The sequence below is a fragment of the Cebus imitator genome, unplaced genomic scaffold, assembly GCF_001604975.1.
Source record: "Cebus imitator isolate Cc_AM_T3 unplaced genomic scaffold, Cebus_imitator-1.0 Scaffold53, whole genome shotgun sequence".
Classification (NCBI taxonomy): domain Eukaryota; kingdom Metazoa; phylum Chordata; class Mammalia; order Primates; family Cebidae; genus Cebus; species Cebus imitator.
In genome coordinates, this window is record NW_016107368.1 from 8,066,663 (window position 1) to 8,086,831 (window position 20,169).

The 20,169-nt window shown below is 45.4% G+C and overlaps 1 protein-coding gene across 2 annotated transcripts in view; it reads left to right on the plus strand.

Annotated features, from left to right (window-relative positions):
* The first annotated feature begins 535 nt into the window (after nucleotides 1-535).
* The window catches only part of SHC3 (SHC adaptor protein 3), a 164,552-nt gene continuing 144,918 nt past the window's right edge, over nucleotides 536-20,169 (plus strand). For both annotated transcript variants that reach the window (XM_017528478.2, XM_017528479.2), the window contains exon 1: nucleotides 536-3,001. In XM_017528478.2, the coding sequence (XP_017383967.1) occupies nucleotides 2,528-3,001 (474 nt within the window). In that variant the 5' untranslated portion in view covers nucleotides 536-2,527. The remainder of the gene's footprint in view (nucleotides 3,002-20,169) is intronic.

Consider the following 20,169-nt stretch of genomic DNA (forward strand, 5'->3'; position numbering starts at 1 on the left):
ATTTTAAAATGACCAATTTCCCTCCACTGGCCTCATAATTAAAGAAATAAAAGTCTCCTGTTGGCTAAAGGGTTAAGAGCCTAGCTTCGGATTTTTTTTTCCTTCCTGGAGCCTCAGAACGTGCACAGGTGTTCGACATGCCTTTCACAAAAAAGAATCAAGGGCTAGGAACCCAGGTTTTGAACGTGCATTCAATGTGCATTCATAATAAAAGCTGAACGAGTGGCACATTCATGGTTGCTCCTTGATGTAAATGAACGGCTGAATGAAAGTTTAGGGGCACAGCTCACCTCCAAGAGAGACCCTCTTCTCACTCAGACCTGACCAAGGGATCTCGAATTCCCTTGCAAAACTAGCTTTTCCTCTCCATAGCAGCTGGCCTCTTCCTCCCCGTATCTTTGTAATCCACTGGGTGGTTTTTTCTTTTTATTTTTTTTTCCCACACTGCCGTTGGATAAAAGATCCCGCCTTTGATTGAAATGGAATCTTCCACTATTGAGCAAGCCTTTGTTGAATGAGTCATCGGGGCGGCCGCTCATTGGCTGAGGCCGCTGGAGCCCAGGGGATTGCCTGGCACCGGCTGCAAGGCCCTGCTTCATTCACAGAAACGCTGGCTCGCTCGCTAGCCTTTTCATTCACACAAACAGCATTTCATTCACATTTTGCTGTTTTTGTCTGCATCTAATGAAGATCTCGCTTTGGGAATGATAGGGCTGTTTCGCTTCAGATCTGGGGAGGACTCTGATAACCATCAAAATCTTCTATGGGGTGTGCAATTGCTGTTGCTATGCAAGCCAGGGGAAGGGAACAAATGAGGGCCGTGTGGCTGTTCTGCTAGGGCTGCGGCACAGGAGGCGAGCCGTGGGGACGCGCTTCCTGTGCCGGGGACGCCGCGGCTCCTCTGCGCTCCTGCGTCCTAGTGGTTGGCCTCACCCGCTCGCCCGCCATGAGTGGTGCTCTTTAAACGCTGCTCCGCAGAGCAGGGTTCAAGACTGGGGACCTCACCTGCCCCACATGTTCGGTCATGGGCGTGAGAGGACTCAGGGTGACCTGAGAGTGCGCTAGAGGTGAATTTATTCTCTTGCTCGGAAGTTGCGGGAAAACTTTGACAGTGAGTGTTTCACTGTGGAGCAGGTGATCTTAAATGCATGAGGAAGCCTGGCAGAGCCCACTGAGGTCAAGAGTCAGCTTCAGTCTCGGGCAGACCTTTGGGGACGGCGAAAGCCTTGCTCTCCTAACTGAGAGGAAGAAGGCCTGTGCATTTTACTTGCAAGCCCGAGCCTGACTCCTGAAAAGAAGGCATATTTTCCCCCCTGCGGATTTGATGTGCAATGAGAACAGCTGCATTTTTTCCTTGCTGACTGCAGGGTTGCAAGCAGCAACCGAAGGAACACTGAAATGTATTTGCAGCATCTCTTAGGCGTTTTTCCAGACCTTAAACACATTCAGTAGGGATAAAGCTTCAAATGCAGCCCCTTTTTTGGAATGGATTTCTGGAGCCTGTAGCCACTCGTCAAAGCAGCACTATTCTTTTTTGGAAGTGGATATTCAACTTAACCCTGGCTGAGAAAGACTGCTGTAAATTAGCAGGGAAGACCCCTTGATTGGCACTGTGCAGAAGTTCATATGCAGATTTTGTTTTTTTTTGAGGAACTGCATTGCCACAAAGACACTTGTCATCGCTGCTCTGTTCATTTGAAAAGAAAAAGAAAAACCCAGGAAACTGGTATTTTATGTTCACCTGGGGGTGAATATCCTTTTTGTTTTTTCTATTTAAAAATTCCTGCTGCCTTCCAAGTCAGGATTCATCAGGATTCGCTGAAGATCTGATTCTTAAAAAGCCTTCGTCACATTTTAACGCATCGCTGTTAGACACTTTTACAGGCTCACACAGATGGGCTGAGCAGGGACGAGCAAAACCTAACAGAATAATGGGTTTCAGAAAGTTCATTTGACGATTTGAAGGAACTGGATTGGATTTACCTTTGGCACAAATGCAGAGTGAGGGGGATGGGAAGGTGAAAAATCAAAGGTTGGAAGGAAATCTCTGGGAAGGTAGAAAAAGGAAATTTGAGAATTGATTGGCTCTAGTGTGCTGTCAGCGGGTGGATGTCGTTTTTTCTTCTTTTTTCCTTTTTTTTTTTTTTTTTCTGCTACAGGAAGTGATTTGCAGTGCTCACCGAGCCTTTGTTGAGAAGGGTCTCCTCTCAGAGTGAGTCATGCTTTTGCTGTGAGCAGCCCCAAGCAGCTGGGCGCTCCATCAGAGGCAACTATGACTTTTGCAAAGCAAACGTGCAACCCCAAGCAGCGGTCTCCCGGGCCGGGGCTGCGCGACCGTTGCTGTGCTGGTTTTTAATGGTGGGAGGGCACCATCCTCGTGCTCTGCTCTCCCTCTCCAGAAGGCTGTCCCGGAGCCCCCACTCTCCGTCCCGCTCCGGGGACAGTGGCTCGCCTGCTATGCGCGGCAGCCCGCGCCGGGGCCGGCACCAGCAGCGCCCGGGCGGATGCAGCGAGCCCACGGAGGGGCATGCTTCCACGCACCAAGTACAACCGCTTCAGGAATGACTCGGTGACATCGGTCGATGACCTTCTCCACAGTCTGTCGGTGAGCGGCGGCGGAGGCAAGGTCTCGGCGGCGCGCGCGACCCCGGCGGCGGCTCCCTACTTGGTGTCCGGCGAAGCGCTGCGCAAGGCGCCCGACGATGGGCCCGGCAGCCTGGGCCACCTGCTCCACAAGGTGTCCCACCTGAAACTCTCCAGCTCCGGCCTCCGCGGCCTGTCGTCGGCCGCCCGGGAGCGGGCGGGCGCGCGGCTCTCCGGCAGCTGCAGCGCGCCCAGCCTGGCCGCCCCGGACGGCAGCGCGCCCCCGGCGCCCCGCGCCCCGGCCATGAACACCGCCAGGAAAGGCCGGCCAGGCGACGAGCCGCTGCCCAGGCCCCCTCGGGGGGCGCCGCACGCCAGCGATCAGGTGCTGGGGCCCGGAGTCACCTACGTGGTCAAGGTGGGTGCGGGAGCGGGCCGCCCTGGGGGTCGGGGGTCCCCGGGTCTGGGTGGGGGCCAGTTCGGGGCAGACTCTTTCCTTCCCTGAAGCCCGGGGTGCTGGGCGCACCCGCGACTGTCACGTTAGAGGCAAGAAAATGCGCACTCCTTAGTAATCAGCTAGCTTGACAGCGGTGAGGAGGGAACTACAAATGCGCTTTTCCCGCATCCTTTGGGAAAAGGTTTACCACTCGGGTGACCCGCTTGGTCCCGATTTTCCCTGGGCTCCACTTTTTTGGCACACCTTTGCCACCTGGCTTACCAGATGTCCGGCCCGTGTCGTGGGCGACCAGTCCTGGACAGCGGGGGTCCGGCCTGCCTAGTATCTAGGAAACACGCTGCGGAGACCTGGGCAGCCCCGGGAAGGAGAGAGCACGGAGTGGCCCTACTCCTGCTGTGTCTTCCCCGGCGGGAGGGTGGGCACCTTCTTCTCCCCGCAGCAAGAATTCCCAGCTCCTTGCAGAGCAGGCCAAATGCTGTGTTGCTTTTTCTTCGACGGGCTCTACTTTCTCACCCAGGCCAGGTTTTCTTTGGGTTTGTCTTTCATTCCTTAAGGAAAGATTCTGGTTTACAGCAGCGGAACAAGAATTCTGGGACTACTTTTCTGGTGACTGTAGTCTTCCATTTAAATGTGCTAAAAAGGAACGAGGGCGCTGAGCTAGAAGCCACAGGCTGGAAAGGAGTTTTTTTCCTCCAACACAAAGATGATAAAATCACGATGTAGTCCATAAAATTCCACCCTTATGCAAGCGTGCTATGATATTTAAGGAAAAATTCACAGCAGCGTGCAAGTAATCTGCCACGCGGTTATTTCCTTCTGTCCGTTGGGCAGCCCCGAGCTTTACCAGCCTCCACAGCCAAACAGACCTCCCCTGAACAAGGGGTTAAGGTTGGAAGTTGCAGTATTACAATCCTGCCACTCCAAGGCATGGCTTTATATTGAAAAAGAAATGAGACACAAACTCTATCCCCTCGGTGTCCTCAATAACACTGAGAAAACTGCAGGATGTCTATTCCGTAAATGCTGCAGATTCCAGTTTAAAAATCCAACAGAACATATCCTTAGGTTAAAATGCAATATGTGGTAATTTTGGAACCAAAACATTAACAGAAATATTTAACTTTATGGGTTGCCTTTAACTATATAAAAAGTACTTAGAGACGAATGTGACCATTGGTCTTAGAAGACGGCCTCGTCACCTTTTCAGTCTGCCTTTTAATTTAATCTTGATTTTAGCTTCTAAGTATAATTATTTTATTTTACCAAAGGGATATAAATGAACATAAAATATACATATTTGGTTGAGTTTATTTTAAGAGAACTGAAGATTCTTCTTGTTTTGCTTGTTTAAATTATGTAACCAGGGGCCAAAAACAAAAAGAAAAAAACCAAAGCAAGCAAACAAACAAACGAAAACCCCTGGTGGCTTTGAGGTTGTGTTGACTTCTAGAGTGTGAGTATAATTGCTGTTTTAAAAAGGCTACATTTCGAATAGACGAATAGACCTTGGCAAAGCTTTTTGTACCTGTCATATTAAACAGAGCAGTTTTCAAATTGAGGGAGAATTCTCAAACTTGCCTTTCAATTTTTGTTTTAATCACTTTGCTTAGAGCTTTGCTTTGGCTTTGTAAAGAAAGAAGGCAGGCATCCAGTTTGAAAGGTCAAAAGTGGCAAAATCATGATGAATGTACTAAAATAAGACAGCTCTCCACCGACAATCTGTTGCTGTACGTTTGTGGCTTACCGGCAGCATCAGCAGCAGTATTCATAGTCAAAGGGCTGGATCTGCACAGAGCTTATCTGTGTCTTGGGATTACTTTGTGTTGTCATATTTAAGGGGTTGCAGTAATGGGTGGCGGTGCATGGTGTGATTAATTAGGGCTCTGCACTGTCCATGGTTTGCTTCGTTGTTCACTGGCCGCTGTGAATGGTGGTGTGATGTGAACATAAACTCAGTCAGTGTCCTCCACTTTTCCGGAGAAGTTTGAAATCATGCAGAGAGAAAACCAGGCACTAAAGGACAGTTTCTTATGTGCATGTTTGATTCAAATGATCACATGGCCCTCTGTTGGTGCACATGTGCAAATTCCCACATTGCCCATGTTGAGTTTAAAACCATGAACTTACTTTATTGAAAAATTATTAAACTGAAAAAAAAATTGGCATTATTTAGAATTTTTGAATAGTTCCACTGGTATCTTTACTTTAAAAGATTTCTGGATGATAGAAAGGGGCCTTTATCATATGAGTAGATACCAGTCGTAAAATCTAAAGGTTTAGGGTTTGGGAAAGGATGAATTATTGTCTTCAATGTAATTTTTTTTCTTAATTAAAAATAAAGCCCTCAAATGTTTTCTAGTTTCCTAGAAAATTTATATACTGTATAATAGATTTTCCCTTCTCAAAGAAATACCTACTTACAGGTGATATTAGAATATTACACAAACAAATTATAATTGAAAAATATTTCAACCTAATCTGAGAACAGGGCCTGTAAATACAGATGTCTGGTAAATTTTGATCATCTAGAAAACATTAAACTACTTGAGCAACAGCTTATAATGTGAATTAATGAAGAGCCTAAAATTTAAAAATGGAAGACATTCCTGAGCAACACTAGAATTCAAAGCTCAAAGCACTTCTAATTGGTCCATCATTGAGTTTGCTGCTAAATAACAGAATGGGCTATGCACGCAGGAAGGCTGCAGCTTCACTGCCTGGAGGTTGCTATTCCTTTCAGTTGGGCCTCATTGGCAGCACCTTTTTACTCCCCTATGTATACCTGACATTTCCTTTTTTTTCTTTTGGTGACGTAAGAGAAAGAACAAGAAACTATGCCCTTGAAAGAAAAGAAAAATCCAAAAGCAAAGAGCAATGAATATTTTCATTAAATTTCCACTTTAAAAGTATTTGATATTCCCTAAAGGCTGATAGAAACACAAATGAGTACTGATTATTGTGCTGCCCACCTTTAAATGATCTTATCCTAAAGTCAAAACTGGGTAGGACCCCAATCACTCAAGGAGGCGGCTGGTCTTTAGCAGGTTCAAAAGGCAATATCCTGGTCTTCCACCTTCTCCAGCTTCAGATCCACGGTGGGGAAACTGTAGGGAGGAGCACGGACAGTGCAGGGGACAGGAGGCGGGGGTTCCGCTTTTAAAGAACCACTGGGCCATCTGAAGACAAGCGTAGCCTTGACATTCACCTTTGAAACTGCCTGCTGGCATCGGAGGCTGGATCAGGAGGCAATGCTGTGTGGGCTGCACCGGGTTTGCCTTTGGCCCCAGTGTGGTCCCCAAAAGAAGGGCCCCTATTTAGAGCACATCACAGCACAGACTTCAAAAGGATAAGAAGCGACCATATTTAGGAGTGACCCAAGTGCCAAGGGCAAGAATCAGGAGGCCCAATTTAAAAGCAATGGTTTTAGGTGCCCGCTGCTCAGAGCCATTCTAACAGCATCAGCTTCAGTGAGCCAGCAGATTACACCATTCATAAACACCTGCGACGGCTCCAGGGCACTTACATAGGTTTCAGCTTATGGAGTGTTGTACGTTTACTGACAGTGAAAATGGTGAGCTATTTATAGGAGATTTAACGATCAGAAAAATTCTGCGTTGTTTCCTGATTTGCTGGACCCTTCCTGATATGTTCCCCATTTGGAACAAAGCTTTGTTTTTACAAAGACTCTTTCAAAATTACTTTATTTCTCCCATTTGTGCATCTAGTGATATTTGGGGTGGTATAAATCATTTGCTTCATTTGTAAATGCTCTACTGCTTTTTATAGGTGGTCTTTAAAAATTACATTAGCTCAAAAATTTATTCTCAATTTTTTTTCACTTGACCAAGTGTATAAAAATATCTTAAATTTTCATTTTCTCAGAGCTGTATTCTTTTGGTAACTATGAGCAAAGACCATTCAAGAGTTATTTTAACTATATTAAAATAACTATAATCAATTCTATTATAATATAGAATTTTATTTTACTTCTAGACTGAAAAATTATTTTTGATGTGGAGTTGAATTTTAAAAGTTGATTTTTTTCTCAAAATTGTTTAAAAATCTTATAATATGGATGGCTCACATGTAAAAGTCTAAATGGTTTGAAAAATAGTTTAAGAATTTCTTTTGACATTAATAGATAGTTATTAATTTGATCTGGATAGCGAATTCTCCCTTTTTATGTGACGCAGCATAGATGTTTTAAAGGCACATACACATCCCACACATGCACACAAACCACATGCATACCTCACACACATCACACATACACACCAGACATATGTACATGCACACCACACACTCACACATGACCACACAGATACCACATACACATACAACACGCACATCCCATAGCCCACAGGTAGATGACTTGTGATGACTTTGGATGGGGGCCATTTTCTTTCTTGTTAGAAAATAGGAAATGTCATATTTCTAGAAATACCCAATTATCTCAGTCATTTCTTTTATATTCATGTTTAAGAAAAAGATAAGCTACGGTGAAAATTTTGTCCTACAAAGAACAGATGGTTGCTCCTCTGCCTCCGCACGATGTCTTACCTTTGAGTGTATGTCATAGTTTTGAGGAATATGTGATTAATATCACTAAAGCAGAGTCCTGGGAACAGAAAGCCTTGACTGCAAACACGTGAACCCACTTGCAAGACTGGCTTTCCAGCCAACAGGCCTGCCCTGCAGGATGCGCCAGTGCTGCTGGCCTGTAGTGCTTGGCTCAGGATAGGGGCCATCAGAGCAGACACCTGGCCTGGTGAAGGTCCTGGACTGCTGAGAGGCAGTACACTGGGCTGCAGCTTCACTGCCACCTTAGAGTGGGGCTTGAGCAGTCAGCTCACCTCTCTGGATCTGGCTGTCCCTGCCTGCAGCAAGTTGATGGCAGGGTTGTGCTAGGATTGGGTTGGCCTCTATGGGTTGGGGGCCTGGCCAAGGTGGAAATAATGGCATCAGGATTGATATTGTTTTTTGCTCCAACATCTAATGTAGTTGGAAGAGGTGAGACCAGGGAAGCACACCACAGTATCAGGAGCATGCTCACTTGGTGGATACCTGCTGGATCCTGGGGGCCAGGGCCGGACCCTGCAGTGCAAGGACCGAAGTCCACAGTGGGGCTCAGAGGGAAGCAACAAGGAGGAGCCGGCATGTTCAATGAAAATACCCAAAGATAATAGAGTTAGTGAATTATTTATTTCATAAATAAAATGGTTGCAGGTGCAATAGAAAGAAATGAACAGTTATGTGTATTTCCTGGGTAAAGGACAAGAAAACAATTTTGCAATCTATCACAAAAGAACTACAATATGTGGTGGATAAATAATATCTTTAAGGTGGGAGGCAATGAGCAGAGGAAAGGCCTACTGAGTGGGTGGATGTTGACCAGTGTGTGTGTGTGAGTGTGTGTGTGTGTGTGAGAGAGAGAGAGAGAGATGTTTGTGTATGTGTGATGTGTGTGTGTGATGTGTGCGTGTGTGGTGTGTGTGTGTGATGTGTGATGAGTGTGGGGGAGTGTGCAGCTGTACAATATGCCTTACAAGTTGGTTTTGGTCTTACAAGTTTATAATTACTTATTTTCCATTAAGTTAAGAAAAACAAACCATTTTGACCACATTATGATTTTGCCTCTCCCCTCCCCACCAAAACAGCAACACTGTGACAGGAGTCCACTGATGTGTCATTAGCTCGTGTCTCCCAGTGCTAGAATTGGTGACTTTTTCCTGAATGACCACTTCAGAGTTGCAGAGCAGTCATGCTTATAAAACAAGCCGAGTGGCACCAGTTACACTACGGTGGGAGGGATTAGGCATCCCTGTTTGGACCACTTGACCCTCAGCAAGATACCAGGGGCCAAATGGCTGTGTTTCCATGGTTACAGGCCATGCTGGTCTTCTTCATCTTTGTGAAGAGAGTAGGTGAGAAGGTGCCAGATATACCCCAGCCCTTCTGTACCACCGGACATGCCTGGAAAAGGGGACCCCCACTGCTCTTCTTGGTAGGTGAGCATCTTATCAGATCTGGATGGAAGCTCTGGCTGGGGTCTCTTTTTAAGGCAGGTGGCAGCAGCTTAGTTAGATCCATGGATTCTATGATCTATGGATTCTGGGTTCAGACATGCCTTGATCTGCTCCACAGCTGGTCTGGCAAATGCCACTGCCATCTAGTGAAGATTTGGGTTTCTAGCCATGAGCCCAGGTGCTTGTGTGGATCTGCAGTGAAGCCTAGATGCTGGAGGGAGAAGCTGCAGAAAAGGGAAGTCGAGGAGACAGCTTGAACAGGTGCCTTACCCCGTCCTCCTTGGAGTTTCCGGGCGACTGACACCCCAGCAGCTGTCTGGATATCTGAATCTCCTCAAAACCAAGAAGAAAAATGTTCAAAGAGCTCATTGTGATAATGCTACTTACTTCAGACTTGAAGCCATCCTTGGACATCATCTGAAATGCATGGTTTTCCCAAAGTGGAGAACCCCCCAAAACAGGTTTTGCTCACTTTTGTCTACTGAATAGGCAGAAAAAGAGGCAAAGAGTCCGTTCCAAATTTCAATAATGTAAACCTGTATGAACCCTTCAAACTTTGGAACTTGGCCTTCACCCAGCCTCACATCAGAAGTGCTCTCTACTCTGAGGTCATTCTGACAAACTTCATTTTATCAAATTCCATTAAATATAATTGCTTGGCAATCTACTGACAATATTGCTTTTGCTTTGCAAACATTAAAAATTTCCAGTGCCACTGCCCAAATAGAAACTTTTTGTTTTTTTCCAAAACAAACAAAAAAATTGAAACATGGTTCTAACTCTGTTGACAAGGAATTTTCCCCTAAGGTGGTATTTAGCAGAGGTACTATATATTCTGGGCTTCTTACAGTTTTTACCAAAGAAGGAGTCACAGAAGTCTTTTATTGCTTAAGATGAAACAATGAAAACGTGGTTGTTTTGAGTATTCTTTGCCTGGAAGACCCAGCCCCACACAAAGACTTATTGCCCCTCCTGAAGATGGACAAAATGTAAGAGAAGTATGAGGGGTTTGTGTACGGTCATCCCTTAGGATCTGAGGGGGATTCGTTCCAGGACACCCATGGATACCAAAATTTGAGCATGTTCAAGTCCCTGATATAAACTGGTGCAGTATTTGCAGATAACTTATGCGCATCTGCTGCATACTTTAAATACAATATCTCTAGATTACTAACACCTATTATAATATAAATGCTATACAAATATTTGTTATACTACATTGTTTTATTTATGTTATTTTTATTTTTGTATTCTTATTTTTATCGTGTATTTTGAAAAAATATTTTCATGAATTTGGAGGGCCAACTGTATTCATTATTCCCTAGCATATGCATTTTTTTTGAGATGGAGTCTCACTCTATCACCCATACTGGAGTCCAGGGGCATGATCATGGCACTGACCTTTTAGGCTCAAGTGATCCTCCCACCCCAGCCTCCCGAATAGCTTGCACAAAGGCACACACCACCATGCTTGGCTAATTGTTTTACTTTTTGTAGGCTTCCCTATGTTGCCCAGAATGGTCTTGAACACCTGGCCTCAAGTGACCTGCCTGCTTCAGCCTCCCAAAGTGCTGGATTACAGTCATGAGCCACTGTGCCTGGCCTGCACATGCATCTTTCTAGGATTAAAGTGAGCAGTGCAGATGTCTCTTCTGGCCTTGGTGGCCCCCCCCTGCTGATTTTGACTGCGTGTGCTGTGCTTCAGGCTGGCAGAAATACAGGCTGGCCCATGCCAGGTACATGGTTTAGTTCCTAATGTGCTCCTGGGGTGTACCATGTCGAATCCCAAAGAGACCCTCACCACCCAGGGTTTAGTGCTGCCTCTCCCTCCTTGAGTCTTGGTTTGGATGCCTCTGGTCTTCCCAAGGAGAAGGCCTCCACAACACACTCATCAGGAAAGGCCTCTGAAAACTGGCAGCAAGAGAAAGAGCCTTGAGCCCATTCGTCCTGCCCTGCCCATCCCTGACCTGGCGGGAGGGGTGAGGGAGCCTAACCCACCTCACGCCGATCTCCACCTCCTGTGCTTACAGCCCTGCCTACCTTGCAAGGCCACTCACCGACCTTGTAACATGCCTTGTCAACCACCCTTTTATAAAATTTAAGCATTTATGATGAGGATTTTAAAACATACATCAACATAAAAACATACATCAACATACAAAGCATATAAACACAACAAAATAAAGAGAATGGTAAAATGAATGCCCAGATAGACATTCCCCGCCACCCAATTTTAACAGTCACCAGATCAGTGCCATTTGCACCCCACCCCACCCTGCTCTATTTAGGAGCAGTTTCCAGACTTGCAGGCTTTGCCTGTTGCTCCTCTGTGGATTTGTGTGGGCCTGGCTTTGCCCTGGTGTGGGTCAAGCGGTGGTCTGGATGTCCAAATTCCTTCTAGACATGAAGGCACTCCTCATGCAGGGGGAATGAGGGCCTCAAGCTGGCACATGGTGATTGTCCTACAGGAATGAACGTACAAGTGGTGTTAGTGGAGCTCTAGAATTGTGCAGGTTGGGGTGGCGCCTCTGTCTCAGTGCTTGGAGGGCATACTATCTTTTTGACTAACAGGTTGCAGCTTGGGCTCAACAGTGATTAAGCCCAAATATGGCCAAGTGGTCCAGGGTCCCGAGCGTGCTCAGACATCCTGCATTTGACTCTCTGTTCCCTGGGAAGCACTGTGAGCTGTGAGGAGGGGCAGGCCTCCTAGCCCTCAGGTGGGGAGGTGGGAGTCACACCTCCCAGCCTCTGCTGCATAATGTCTGGCATTCAGCGTCAGAGGAGCCTTCTGGAAATGGGTGTTCTCCCAAGTTGTTTTTAATGTATTAGTCAGGGTTCTTCAGAGAAATAGAACCAAGAATTTCTTATGACAAAAGAGATTTATTATAAGGAATTGGCTTGCGTAATTTTGGAGGCAGGCAAGTCCCAAGATCTGCAGGTTGAGCCAGACCCAGGAAAGGTGATGGTGTCAGTTCCAGTTCTGATGCTGGCCGGCCTGACATCCAGGAAAAGCCAAAGTTTCAGTTTGATCTGAAGGTTGGAAAAGAATAGTGTCCCAGCTTGAAGACAGCCCCGCAAGAGGAATTCTGTCTTATCCAGGGGAGGGGTCAGCCTTTTTGCTTTATTCAGGCCCTCAACTGATTGGACAAGGGCCACCCAAATTGGGGAGGGCCATCTGTTTATTCAGTTTACTATTAATTCAAATGTTAATTTTATCAAAAAGGAAAAAACCCTCACAGACACACCAGAATAATGTTTAACCAAATATCTGGGCATCTCATGTTTTAGTCAAGTGGACATATACAATTCACCCTCTGAAACATGCATAAACTCCTGAAGTTTTTTCTAGAGTGGCCACTAGTGGACCTGAACCACTTGTAGGGATTTCTAGTTCCTAAAAATATGGAAATTTGGGATAAGAAATGATCAAATAAACTTGCCTGAAAGAGTCTCAGATTTTATTACTATTTGGATTTATTACTGATGTGGGCATCAAATAGAGAAACAGTTAAAAATTCCTCAGATGGGCTGGGCGCGGTGGCTCACACCTGTAATCCCAGCACTTTGGGAGGCCGAGGCGGGTGGATCACGAGGTCAAGAGATCGAGACCATCCTGGTCAACATGGTGAAACCCCGTCTCTACTAAAAATACAAAAAATTAGCTGGGCATGGTGGCGCGTGCCTGTAATCCCAGCTACTCAGGAGGCTGAGGCAGGAGAATTGCCTGAACCCAGGAGGCGGAGGTTGCGGTGAGCCGAGATCGCACCATTGCACTCCAGCCTGGGTAACAAGAGTGAAACTCTGTCTCAAAAAAAAAAAAAAATTCCTCAGATGTTTGTTGAGGGTTTACTATGGATAGATGCTTTAGTACGGGTCTCAGCTATAAGATGGATAAACTGTGACTCTGCTCACAAAGGGAGCTGTGAGTAGGTCTTTATGGGGCTAAGCTGCTAGGGCCCATGGCTGTGGTTCTCAAGCTGGCTCAGGGTGTGGGGGCACTGGTGGCCACCTGCCCCTGGAATCACACCTGACATGGTCCCTTGAGGGGACCAAGCCCAGCATCAGGACATGTAGCCACCTTACATTGATGCTTTTGAGTCACAGCTGGAGACAGAGTCACCCGGGAAGGGAAACACGTTTTTGTATCAAGGTGTTTCACCAGTAAAATAAAAAAGCCATGGGCTTTCCCCCTAATTTGCAAACAATAACAATCATTTATTGATGTGATTTTTCTCAGTCTAAGCTTTGCTGTCATGGAAGTTCTAAAAAGTATGTCAGTGTATGCTTCTATTTGGCTTTGACCAAACTTAAGAACAAATAGCAAACAAGTAATATTAGAAAATGGAACTAGGCAGGGTGGCACCTCTTGGGAAGCTGGGCTGAGAATGGAAGGTCACTGGTGAGGTGGGTGAGCTGGCAGGGCCCGGGGCCGGGCAGGTGCCCCCGAGTCCCTCCTGTTCCCCACATGCTGAGAAGCCTGCCTCCCTCCTCTGACTTTCCATGTGTGTATGACTGATGGAATCATTGTACCCCTTGCTTGGTCAGCATGCCTCACCCCTTCCTAGGGCTGAGCTCTCCAGGGTCTCCTCTGGTCTCTGGGATAGAGAAACTGCTTCTTTAAGGATTGTTGTTTGTAAGGAGGTGATGACCGCACTATCTAGAGAACTGAGCTGTGACTTTTTTCACTGGAAGTAGCAACTCCTGTAATAGATAAGAACCTCATTTGCAGAGCGACTTATTAACTCAGGTGAGAGGAGAAAATAAGACTCACAAATAACAGCCAGTGGGGAGAATTCTGATGCCCAGGTGTTGACCACAACCTCTGCCCCCCTCATTGCTCTCCCTCCCCCCTCCTTCTCTCCCTCCTTCCCTCCCTTTCTCTGCTTTTCTCCCTTCTTCCCTCCTGCTGGACCCCCAGGGCGGGGTGTGCTGGCTAATGGTTAACATCTGGCTCTCGGGACAAAAAAGTCTTGATTTGAAGTTTCTCCAGTTTTTGTGCTGTGAAGAGTGGCTACCCCACTGGCACTGGGAGACGGGAAGAGGAGTGCAGTAGCTCAGCTGGTAGAGTCTACACCACGTGGTACAGTGGACTCAAGCTCACCGTGTAGATGACAGCAATGTGTAATACAATAATTAGGAGGTGCTGCATTTTTAGTACTTATTACCTTTGCTTTTCTTATAATTAAATATACAGAGAGAGGGACACACTCCTGAGGTCTGCTCCACCCTGAATCGGCCTTCCCTCCATCCTGCCTCCACTCGAAGCCCTGTTTCCTCCCTGTGCTTCCTTTCCTTCCCACTTGGCTCCTTCTCTGATTCACATCAACGTGCAGTGATCGGCTTCTCCCCATCCATGGATAGTGATCTTGAAAAGGTTCATCAGTGCCCCCTTGTACAAAAGCTAAACCCCTTTTTGATTCTTTTGCAGCCTGACGGACCTCCCCGCAGACCCCAGTGCTGTTGGCTCACAGCATTTCCCCTGGAGGACTCCCCAATCTTGGCCTTGAGGTGTCTTCTCCTTTGGTTCTTATGCAGTCCTCCTGCCTTCCCATTTTTGTTTCTGAATTTTTTCTAGCCTTGCCCTTCCCATTCATCCATCTGTCCATTCATTCATTAGTGCATGCCTTCATCAATTTTTTAATCAATTGTTTCACTCAATGGGTATCTATTGAGCCTCCATTCTGTGCTAGGCCTGAGCTAGGGTTGGGGATAAAGTGGTGAATTGTTTGCTCCCTGCTTCTTCAGTGCCAGTGGGGGAGACGGAGAAAACACCAGGGGTCACACTAGTCGTGGTGACGTGGAAATCAAGGACGGCTTCTCTCAGGAGATGATACTGAAACGGAGCCCTAAATAATGAGTGGGATTATCTGGCAGGTGGGTGGGACATGTGTGTGTAAGTATCAGTGCATGAGTGTGTGGGCCCATCTACAGGAGGTGACAGAAGCAGAGTGCGCCTGTGTGGCTGGAGCGAGTGGAACCAGAGAGGCTGTGGGGTCAGACCTGCAGCTCACTGGACTTTGGCAAGTGTGGTGGGAAGCCACTGGCAATTTTCCAAAAGATTATTCTTTCTTCTGTGTGGAGAAATGATTGCAAAGGTGAGGATGAAAGTAGAGACAATTGGGGGACAGTTAGGTGTGATGATGGAAGCGGAGACAAACGTCATGGGATAAAGGCTACTGAAACATCTACCCAGGGCTGTGTCGCTCATGGCAGTGCAACCTGCCCATCCACCATTTCGGGGCCTCTTAAGTGTAGCATGTCTCAAAATAAATTCACGTTCTTTCTCTCTGGCATCTGTTTCTTGTTCATGTGTTACTATTCTCCCTCTCCCCAAATCTGAGCCCACCAAGTCCTCCCTGAACACTTCCTTTTCCTATGCCCCTTACATCTGTTCAGTCACCAACCTCATTTCCATGTCTAAAGGTTTCAAGTTTTTCTTCTTTTTCCTTCCTTTTATCCTGATTCATGCCCTCACCATTTTTTTTTTGCCTTGATGATTGCAATAATCTACTGTTCTTGCCAGAAAATTGCTTTGGGAAAGACTCTTCTTATTAAATTAGAGAAAAAAAAATGATATGGTCTCTCTGAAATGTTTTGAACAATACACAAATGTTTGGGGTGGAAACTGAAAGTTTCCTCTGAGCTATCTTCCTGACACTTCTAACTTTATTCCTCTCAGAGATAATCCCCAACAAGGACCTGCTATGTATAAACACACACACACACACACACACACACACACAGTCTTTTTCTTTTCTTTTTTTCATCTTTTCTTTTACACAACACAAAACATTCTACGTATATTGCTCTGTGACTTGCTTTTCTCATTTAATATGCTTTGACGATCTTGCAATATTAGTACCTATAATTCTGTCTCATTTTTTTGGGCATTTACTTGGCACTCAAATTATTGGTGAACTAAAATTTATCCCAACAGTTCCCTGTTGTTAGATAGGGAGACAGTTTCTACTTTCTCACAAATTGTAAAATAGTAAATATTCTTCTATATTCATCTTTCCATTGGGGAGATATTTTTCACTGTGTGTATCATAAGTTTAATCCTTTCTTTCTCTTGTTGCCTTGGCTGGGGTCTTCAGTCCAGCCATCAGTTTTATTGGTGAAGGCTGCTTTCTTGCTCCTGGCTACAAAGTGAGCTCTTCTGTATTCAAATATCAAGAACATTTATTATTATATACATTTTTACAAGTTAAGAAAATTTTCCTATGATCCTAGTTTTTGAGAAATCTGAAATGGTTGCTGAATTATATCAGGGTTTTTTTTCAGCATCTACTAAGATAAATATGCATTTTCACCTTTTTCTGTAAATGTGGTGAATTATTTATCTTTCTAAAATACATGTCTGTCATCTCATCTGCCTAATTAAAATCTCTCTGCTGCTTGCTTGCCTTGCTTACAGAATTCAATCCAAATTCCTTATTATGAGTGTAAAAACTTTCAGTTTGGCCTCACTTTACTTCTAGAGTCTCATCTCCTGTGCTCCTACCCCGATCCTCCAACCCTATGGAGAAACTTGTTTTCTCCCAAACCAGTTGCACTTTTGGGATAGTTCAAATTTTTCCCCTCTGGGACCCTTCTGTCCTCATCTTGGCCCCAATTAATACTCTTCAGCTTTCAAGACTCAGCTCACATAAGCAAATGTTCTCTCCTGCCTCTCCCATTTGGGCAACTGGTGCCCTCTGCTCAGGGTCTCCAGAACTCTGTAGCCTTCAAGTCGATCCATATGAAGTGAGACTCTACCAGATGCCCAGTGCTGGAGCCCCTGAGAATCCAAGATGAATTGGATGAATGGTCCCCACTGTCAGGGAAACCATAATCGAAATGGGCTTACATGTGTGTGGCATCAGACCATGAATTGTGGTATGTGATGTGTTATGAACTGAGTGTCTGTATCCTCCCAGAATTCCTCTATTGAAATCCTAACCCCCAATTCAATGGTGTTAGGAGGTGAGGCCTTTGGGAGGTGATTAGGTCATATGGGTGGGGCTTTCATGAATGGTATTAGTGCCCTTATAAAAGAGATCCCAGAGAGCTTGCTCGCCTTCTTTCTACTATGTAAAGATGCAGCAAGAAGACAGTCTACTGCAACCAGCGAGCAAGCCCTCATCAGACACTGAATCTGTCAATACCTTGATCTAGGATGTCCAGACTCCAGAATAAGAAATAAATCTTTGTAATTTAAGCCATCCAGTCTGTGGTATATTTGTTATGGCAGCCTGAGCTGACAAGGACATGATGTAAGGCCATGGATTTTGGGATGGGTGTTCAGTCGATGTATTAGCCTGTTCTCAAATTGCTGTGAATAAATACTCGATACTGGGTAATTTTTAAGAAAAGAGGTGTAACTTGCTCAGGCTTCTGCAGGCTGTACAGGAAGCGTGATGTTGGCTAGGCTTCTGGGGAGGCTTCACAGCAGAAGGTGAAGCCGGGAGCAGGCACATGGCAGAAGCAGGAGCAAGAGAGAGAGAGGGAGGGCACCGACACTTCTAAATGACCAGATCTCATGAGAATTCACTCACTCTCACGAGGACAGCACGGCGGGGTAGTGCTAAACCAGTCATGAGAAACCTGCTCCTGTATGCCTATCCGCTCCCACCAGGCCCCACCTCCAACAATGGGGATTGTATTTCAACATGAGATTTGAGTGGGGACCAGATCCAGACTCTTATCAGCCAGCCTCTCCCAAGGCTTCTCTGAGAAGGAGCAGTGATGAATACTTAATATGTGACCTATGACAGGGGAATGAGAGTGGCTCCAGGGCACTGGGGGATGTGCCTGATCAACAGTAGCTGGACCAGAAGGTGACCTGGGGCCTCTTTGTATACTGCTGGGGATTAAGAACATAATTCCATGGAGGCACATTTTGAACTCTGTTCTATTTGTAAATTCCTTGGTAATTGATCCTTCTAATACGTATGCCACAGCCCACCCAAAATCTTTAAAAGCTATTCGGTAATTGGAAAGCATTATTAGCAGACCCTTGAATTCTGTGTTCTTCTGTCCTTTCTCTTGACACCTAATTACAGGAAGGCTTCGGTAAGAGACTCAACTTTAATGATAGCCATGAGAGATCATTATTAAGTTAAAACATTGTATAGCCAAATTTTACCAGCACATTTCCAAACAGAAAGCTTAACCCCTTAACACTTTTACTTGCCCCACCTCTAATTAAAATTACATGGATTTATGAAAAAGAAAAGGGCAAATGAATGGATCAACAAGTATTCTTTGAAGGCTCAATTACACGTCTTATTCTGTGGAGGGTATTGTAGGTTGTTAAAGAGGTGCAGGGTGATTGCCTAAAAGGAAATTTTAATTCAGTAGAAAAGGAAAAAAAAAATCTATGTTCCAAATAGGTGTTAATTATGTAGTAAGAGATCAGTGGTGGGCTGGGGTTATAAGAAAAGGCCTCACAGAGGAGGTGGGATTTATTATGGATCTGGAAGGACTATTCAGATCTGGGTAGGTGGAGGAGTGGAGGGTGCTCACAGCAGGAAAATCAGAGTGAGAAGCTCTTTGGAGGTGGGAGAGTGCACAGGGTTTGCCAAGGGGATAGGAAAGATGTGCTACTGAAGACTGGCTGTAGTCAGGGACACCTGACACTACATATTAGCTGTCATTTATCTGTAACACGGACTGTAGCCCCTTAGAGTTGGAATGCACTCATTCAGGGTTAAAATCTTTGGGAAGCAGACTCTGTGTGAGGTCCTCCTATGGCCAGGAGCTCCCTATTGAATGAAGTGACCAACATGTTGCTGGCCACCATGCCTTGCACTCCATGACCTCTGTGACGGTTAATACTGATTGTCAACTTGATTGAATTGAAGTATGCAAAGTATCGATCCTCGGTGTGTCTGCGAGGGTGTTGCCCTAAGAGATGAACATCTGAGTCAGTAGGCTGGCAAAGGCAGACCCACCCTTAATCTGGGTGGACACCATCTAATCAGCTGCCAGTGTGGCTAGACTGTAAAGCAGGCAGTAAAATGTGACAAGACTAGACTAGCATAGCCTCCCAGCCTACATCTTTCTCCCGTGATGGATGCTTCCTGCCCATGAACATCCAACTGCAAGTTCCTCAGTTTTGGGACTCAGACTGGCTCTCCATGCTCCTCAGCTTGCAGATGGCCTGTTGTGGGACTCTGTGATCATGTGAGTTAATGCTTAATAAAACCCTCTTTATAAATATATATTTCTATTCCATTAGTTCTGTCCCTCTAGAGAACCCTGACTAATACAATCTCCCTCCATCTGGCTGACATTTGACCCCTCAAGCCCTGCAGAATGGAGCTCCTTCCTTACCGGATGACAGTCCTTCAAGTGGATAAAGGGGTGTTTTTCCTTAGCCTCCCCTTCTCCAAGCCAAACGTTTCTCACTTCCTCAGCAGTTGTAATCTCACTATATTTAGATTCTCTTACTCTTTACATTCTGGTTTGTAAATTAAATTTAGGACACCCTGCTCATAGTAAGGAATAAGGTTGAGTTACTGTGTTGGCCAGAGTTGGTGTATATTCTATCTGTAGAGTTTTGTCCTATCCTAAGAATAATTTGGGTCTTCAGTTCATATGCCTACATGACTAAGAGATAATTTAATCTTTACTAAGATACCACTATTCTTTTTTAAAGAAACGATGATAGAGCTTTCTTTATGGCTTATTATGACCTACAAGTGGAATTACCGATGGTTTTCAAAGTCACACATTCTTTTCTCAAAAGGTTCAATACAGACTCATGTCTACCCTTCTAACCCCTTCTATTTGCTATGGTCCACTTAACTACTATGAGTTTCTGACTTTCAGCCTCTGTCAACAAAATTCAGACTTGTAATTTAGAAAGCCAGTGGAATTGTCATTAGGAATTATGTCACTCACCCAACAATGTAAATGTCACACTATAGAATGGTAGGGTAAATTCTGGTACATTTACACTATGGGATACTATGTATCCATTTTTTTTTTTTTTTTTTTTTGAGGGAGTTTTGCTTTTTTTTCCCAGGTTGGTTTGCATTGGCGCGATCTCGGCTCACCGCAACCTCCGCCTCCTGGGTTCAGGCAATTCTCCTGCCTCAGCCTCCTGAGTAGCTGGGA